Source organism: Alnus glutinosa, chromosome 2 (assembly GCF_958979055.1).
Source record: "Alnus glutinosa chromosome 2, dhAlnGlut1.1, whole genome shotgun sequence".
Taxonomy (NCBI): Eukaryota; Viridiplantae; Streptophyta; class Magnoliopsida; order Fagales; family Betulaceae; genus Alnus; species Alnus glutinosa.
Window position 1 is genome coordinate 34,406,332 of NC_084887.1, and position 7,475 is coordinate 34,413,806.

The following is a 7,475-nucleotide window of genomic DNA, read 5'->3' on the forward strand; positions in this document are numbered from 1 at the left end:
AGGCAGGATTTTTTTATTATTATTATTATTTACATTTTAGTTTTACATAATAACAAACAACGGGTTAATAATTTTCATAAATTTTATCGAAAAATGTGGAATACTTAAATAAACAAACAAAAATTTTATACAAATAAAAATGCGGGAGAAATAAAAAAAAAAGATGCAAGGTGGCTTGTCAACTTGGCTCGTTAAACATGGGTTAGTTCATAGCTCTTTGGGATTCGATTACCAAGAAATAGAGACTTTACAAATAAAGCTGGAGGATTGACATTCAATTGTTGTCATTTTATTTGTATATGGTTATAACTATCTACGTTCCCAATGCGCCTATGATGTATCACCAGGTGGACTGTTAGCTAGTGTATGTGATCCTACGTATAGATCAACCAAAAGAGATCTGTATAAAAGTCTTTGCCCCAATAAATAATTCTAGAATTTCTTTATGAGCTTGAAGAAGTGGGGATTTTCAAGTAAGGAAATCTTTTATGCCTTCAAATGTTGTTGAAAAATACCTCATTTATGTATGAGTGAATGATTGAAAACTCGTCAGTCTAAAAACTCATCTAATGACCATATTGATCCTTGTACTGACGCTGCTTGCAAATTAAAGCCAACTGCTTTTACGATTACTTGGAGGTGTTTAATCCCGAACAATTGTTGTTGTCGTTGTCGGAGGAACAAGAATTAAACCCCCTCTACCTCGTGAAATAGATTTACCTTCGATTGGTTAGCCAATGTTATAAGAAATAAATGAAATAAAATTAAAACTCTGACATAAGATCACGATAGACTTGCAAACAAATTAAGGATATGGATTGTGGGAAGGAAGAGAGAGTCGAAAATGAGTTGGCACTAATTTAAGAAATAAATCCAATGATGATCATTTTGTTAAAAAAGTTTCGCTAAAGAATTAACGTTGCTACATTTTAAGAGGCAAAATCTACATTTCATAAATGCCATTATTTTTTGAAGGAAAAAAACTCAATTTTATGATATATTACAGCCCCAGAATCATGCAGTTAGCTGGCTTTGCTTTCAAGGTGGTGCCTTAGAGCACTCCCAATGACTTATGCATTTTTATATGCAAAATAGCTAATCAAAATCTACTTTATCTAATGGGTTTCAAAATGTACAATACATCCGATTATCTATTAATTTACTATATCATTTAAATGTTCCTTTTTTTTATTATTCTTTCTTTATTTTAATTTTAAAATATTTTTTCATCGATAAGTCATTTTTTTTAACATGATAATTTTTTTTTTTTTTTTTTGGATAATTATTTGCTATTAATTAAAGTAAGCAAAAAAAATTTTTTCCTCACTTGAGGTGGTTCTCATGAGTGTGACCTTAAAATGACAAACATAGATTTTATCATATAGATTTACTCTAAAATACAATTTTCCAAATTTAGAGATATATTACCATATTTCTATGGCATAAATGAGTTTTAGACCTTTGGACCAGTGGTCGGGGGAGGCCGCGCGGCCACCCCCAAGGGGTGCTTTTTTTTTTTTTAATTTTTTTTAATTTAAGTTTTTTTTAATTTTATTATTTAAATATGGGACCCACGCGTTTTTTTGAGACAACTTCTCCTGCGCGTGGGTCCCAGTCATTAATCAGAATGTCAGAATTGAATTTTTAATTCAATTCGGGTCAAATTCAGATTTTAGGCGGGTGAGTAGGTTTTAGAAAAAATTCGAATGGAATAATTATTCTTTTCTAATGCCAAACAGACCATAATTGAACTAAGCCATTGAGAATGTTCTCATGCCTTTCTCGTTAGATTTGGTCTGAATTGCACAGGCTTTTTTGTTTTCTTGTTTTCTTTCTTTCTCTCTTCTTTTTTTCTCAAATGAGGAGGTGGTTGAGCATGAGCTAGCTGCTCCATTTAGCTAAGGTTGGGAGCCACCCTTGAATATCCTCCTCTCCTTTATTTGTTAATTTTTTTGAATATTTAGATTATTTTAATAATTTTTTGATTTTTTTGATTTTTTTTTTTTTTGTTGAAGATAGGGTAATAATTTTACATCATATTATGTACATCAACTCTACACCAAGACACATAAAATGTGAGACATATACATATAGGTTTTATGTAGGAATCCAACACTCAATATATCTTGATATAAACTTGATAGAAATCAAAATAATGTAAAAATAATACATTCCTATATAAAATAGTAATTTAAGAGAATAATACATAATTTTCCCATATATATAGATCCTTTATGAATCTTGGTAAAATTGTGGGTTTTTACGGTAAATAAAAGTTATTTTGGACCAACTACCATAAAGAGAATTGATAGAGAGGGACGTTTAACTATTCCCTCTCTCCCTTTTAATATAAAAAAATAAAAATAAATAAATAATAATAATAATAATTTTAAAAACAAAAGTATACTGTTATGTTGTTTTCTTTTAATTGAAATTGATTTTTTTTTAATATTAAAAAAAGAAAAGGAGACGAATAAACGTCTAACCTCTATCAATTCTCCACCATAAAAGCTTTTGCACCCATCAATCTACCTAGACTTTATTCTCCCGCATCTCATTGATTTTAATGAGACAATAATAACTGTACAATTGTACTAATCTCCCGTACAGGAGTTGTTCCAATCTTAATTGCAGAAATTTCGATGAATTCGGACAGGATTGCCCTGAACTCATCTCCTGTGAGGGTTTCCTTCTCCAACAGAACGTCCACTAGCTTATCCATAGCCTCACGGTTGTTCCTTATATGGTTCTTTGCAATCTCGTAGGCATTTCCTATTATATCTCGTACCGACAAATCTATGTCTTCTGAAAGCTTTTCCGACACAGAGTTCCTAGCTAGCATCCTTAGTACCACATCGCTGCTTTGCGCTGCTGGATCAGTCAATGCCCATGGCCCGATATCGGACATGCCAAACATTGTCACCATCTGTTTTGGAAAACAATACGCTTCAGTTACGTATATATAATAATAATATAACAGTTGGTTTATTACTTAGGAAAAACTTTACTTCACCGTGGAATTTCATCGTATTCTTATATTTTTAAAATTTTCAATTTAAATCATCGAATTTCTAATTTTTTTTATAATGTCTCTCCTCCATTACACAAAATCCTAACAAATGCTTTGAAAATAACCAAAATACTCTCATTTTTTTTTTTTATCACATTTACAATTACCCTTTTAAACTTAAAAATTTCTTAATTTAAACCATTGAAAATTTTAAATCTTTTGCAATGTCCATCTTCCATTACAAAAAATCCTAACAGATGCCTTGAAAATGACCAAAATGCTCTTCATATATAAAATAAATAAATTGTGGGTCACCTTTGTTTTGTTTTATTTTCTTAAAATTTTTAATTTAAAATTTTATAAAAGTTTCAGCAACATAAAGATCATATATTCTCCTACCATATCAATCACAATTATATAAAGAATATATTCTCTAACATTGTCCTATAATTTAAACCCTAAAGAATGAGAATATTGTAAAAAATTAAAAGTTCAATAGCTTAAATTGAGAGCTTTTAAATTTTAAATGAGTTAGTTTAAATTGAGTAAAAATTATGGAGGTTTTGTGAAGTTTATTATTTATGTAAAAGAAAAAAAAAAAAAAAAAAAAAAAAAAACAGTTCTTTTTTTTGGGAAACATATACCTGTCGTGCTATCTGAGTAACTTGTTGCAAGTCTCCAGCTGCACCTGTAGTAATTTCCGATTGTCCAAAGACGACCTCCTCAGCCGCACGACCTCCAAGACCTCCAACTATTCTAGCAAAAAGTTGTTGCTTAGAGATGAGAGCAGGGTCTTCACCTGGTATGGACCAAGTCAGACCACGGGCTCGACTCCTCGGGATCAGAGTGACTTTCTGTACTGGGTCATGGCCTGGAGTCAACGTCCTAGAGGTTGCAAAGAATTTTGGAAAAACTTAGCGGCCATGAGGCTTGAAAGAATCAAGAAAAACAGTTGGGCTTAGCTCCATCTTGCCCGTGAACTATGGCTTAGGATACAAATTTTGGATATAATTCATTTTTAAAAAAGGCTTTATTTAAGATCGTAACATAATTTCAAGGTGTTGGCTGAGTGGTCAAGGTTGGGGGCTTCTAGGAGATAATCTCTATGAGGTCTCTAGTTTGAAATTCTTCGGAGTTATTTCCTTCTTGGGCTTGAAAGAATCAAGAAAAACAATTGGGCTTAGCTCCATCTTGCCAGTGGACTATGGCTTAGGATACAAATTTTGGATATAATTCATTTTTAAAAAAGGCTTTATTTAAGATCGTAACATAATTCCAAAGTGTTGGCTGAGTGGTCAAGGCTGGGGGCTTCTAGGAGATAATCTCCATGAGGTCTCTAGTTTGAAATTCTTTGGTGCTATTTCCCTCTTGGGCTTGAAAGAACCAAGAAAAACAATTGGGCTTAGCTCCATCTTGCCAGTGGACTATGGCTTAGGATACAAATTTTGGATATAATTCATTTTTAAAAAAGGCTTTATTTAACATATATGAGACATTTAAGATTGTAACATAATCCCAAGGTGTTGGCCGAGTGGTCAAGGCGGGGGGCTTCTAGGAAATAATCTCTATGATGTCTCTAGTTTGAAATTCTTCGGTGCTACTTCCTTCTTGGGACCAGCCACCCGAGCGAAGCCTGCTATTCAACGCTATGATTCTAAGTGGCCATAGATTTGGGGCCAAGGATTAGTCTAGGGCTGTCAATGGACCTCTGCACGCGGAAGGGGCCCCAACAAAGGGGGGAGGGGGTCTGGACTCGCAGTGTTGTCCACAAAAAATAGGCATCCTGGGATACCCTAATAAAAAAAGATCGTAACATGTCACTACATTCTGTAGTCGATGTTCATAGCCGCGTATTCTATCAACACTTGACTGGATGGTAGCCATTTTTTTTTTGTTCCACTCATCTATAATCATTATTCAATGACTTAATACTATATCTATACATAATACCAAGACATTTTAATCAAAACCTATAGGTCGCCTCCTTTGTGACTCGATCACAAAGCCGTAACACATTCGATCCTATACTCGATGTGGGGGCCAGCTCTGATACCAAATTATAGAGTAAAACTTATCCTTAAAACTCGGGTTATAAGGGGAGAAAGCCCAAAAATTTATATGCATGTTGTTAAAGCCCAAAAATTTATATACACGTTGTTAAAATTATACTTCAACCATATAGAACACGCAGAAGCTTAATTAGACTTTAGGTGCTACAAACAAACGTAATGCTTAGTAGATCACTTCGGTGAGACTTACATTAGCTGAAGACAGATTGGACTCATATATATGTACCCATATAGAGTGAACTTCTAGACCTACCAGAGCCTTTATTAGTAACCTTATTTGAGTATATTTGTGAGAGAATTTTATCATTGGATTTCCGAGAAAGAAAATGGGAGGTAAAAATGGTTTAGAACTATACAGAAAGAAGAAGGATCTGAGGTACTTACGCGCACACAGCGTGTCCAATTTCATGATAAGCCACTAGAATTTTACTCTTCCCATCTGTCATTTTGGTTCCCTCCATTCCTGCCACAATCCGATCAATAGAGTCGTCAATCTCTTTCATTGTAATTTCCTCCTTGCCTCTCCTACCTGCTAGAATGGCAGCTTCATTCATAAGATTTGCAAGGTCTGCCCCGCTGAACCCTGGCGTTCGCATGGCAATAACACTAAGAGAGACACCCTTATCAAGTTTCTTGTTCTTGCCATGCACCTTTAATATTTCTTCTCTCCCTCTCACGTCCGGTAATCCAACAGTGACCTATACAAGCAGCAAATGATATCTCCATCAATTCATGTGGAGAACATGAAAGTGAACATTTCAAAGTTGAGAAGCAGATCGAGAAAGAAACTATAGCTTACCTGTCTGTCAAACCTCCCCGGCCTAAGCAAAGCCGAATCAAGAATTTCCGGTTGGTTTGTGGCGGCGATGACAATCACTCCACTGTTCCCACTAAAGCCATCCATTTCGGTAAGCAACTGATTCAGTGTTTGTTCCCTCTCATCGTTCCCTCCACCAATACCTGTTCCTCTCTGCCTCCCTACAGCATCTATCTCATCAATGAAAACCAAACATGGGGAATTGGCCTTTGCCTTGTTGAATAAGTCCCTCACTCTTGAAGCCCCTACACCAACAAATATCTCAATGAACTCTGACCCAGATAGAGAAAAGAAAGGAACCCCTGCTTCTCCAGCAATTGCCTTCGCCAACAACGTCTTTCCGGTCCCAGGTGGCCCAACCAAAAGAACTCCTTTCGGAATTCTGGCTCCGACTGCAGCAAACTTCTCCGGGGTTTTTAAGAACTCAACAATCTCTTGAAAATCTTGCTTTGCTTCATCAACGCCAGCAACATCGTCGAATGTCACTCCGGTGTCGGGATCCATTTGAAATTTTGCTTTGCTCCTGTTGATAGAATATGGTACAGTCGTGAACATTTATAGCACTACAAGTCTTCGGTTCAATGAAATGGGCATTAAATTTGTTAAATTTGTAATTTTTTTAGTACTATACCTTCCGAGCCCAAACGGCAAGTTGGGGCCTCCTGGAGTGTTTGTTGATGATGTTCTAAGCAGAAAAGAGCCAAGCAATATCAATGGAAAAGCGAAATTCCCCAACAAATCGAGTATTGCAGGCCACTGGTTGATTTCCATTGGATGAGCCGCAAAGTCTACATTCTTCTCTTCCATTTTCCTCAGCAATTCTCGTGGTAATCCGGGTAACTGAATTTTGACCCTCTGGATTTTGTCTAGTGTTGGATTGAAGATCTTGGCGATCGCAACGGTCCCATTCTCAAACAGGTCTACCTTCTCTACCGCACCTTTATCCAAGTACTGCAAAAACCTTGAGTATGACATTCTGCTTGAAGTGGATTCAACTGGGCTCTCTGGCTCAGCTCTTGCAGGCTGAGCAACAGAGAGGCCTCCTCCTACAAGGCCCAAACCAGTGGAATTTAATAGCTTTCTCCTACTGAGTTTGATGTCTGAAGGTGTTTTCTGACATGGGTTTTCTCTGTTAGTACTTTTGGGAAGGGCCTGAGACTTGCAGATTGGGTTTGTGAGAGATAAAGACAGAGCAGGTGACATGTTCTTTGGTTTTGAAATGGTTGTCTTTGTTCTTTGGTTTGAGCAGATGGTTGTTGATTTTGTTTTGGAGGGAATGTAAAGAGTTGTTTAAATATAGGAGATACGGGAGGTTTCCAGCACTTCCACCGTTCCACTTCATCTGATTTTCCATTTGATTCATGAAGGCTCTAGAATGATGTTCTTAGCTTATTTGGAGCTGAAAGAGTGTATGAAAGGAAATGGAGTCCTGGAAAATTCTATGCTGATGACCCGCTGATGGAAAAGCCATCTTGTCCCCAAGTTCCCGACCATACACTTGGAAAAATTGAGTTGGTCCAGTATCTTTCCGATATATTCATGAATTCTAAAGCGTATCCCGATCATATGCCACATAATG

General features: G+C 36.0%; 1 protein-coding gene across 1 annotated transcript; it reads right to left on the reverse strand.

Moving 5' to 3' along the window:
* Window positions 1–2,563: 2,563 nt before the first annotated feature.
* On the reverse strand, window positions 2,564–7,160 carry LOC133860557 (ATP-dependent zinc metalloprotease FTSH 6, chloroplastic). Its single transcript, XM_062296138.1, has 5 exons — window positions 6,528–7,160; window positions 5,879–6,419; window positions 5,464–5,777; window positions 3,655–3,895; window positions 2,564–2,926 (listed from the first exon to the last, which is right to left on the reverse strand). The coding sequence occupies exons 1-5, from the start codon at window positions 7,097–7,099 to the stop codon at window positions 2,564–2,566; spliced, it is 2,031 nt and encodes a 676-aa protein (XP_062152122.1). The 5' UTR covers window positions 7,100–7,160.
* Window positions 7,161–7,475: the final 315 nt, after the last annotated feature.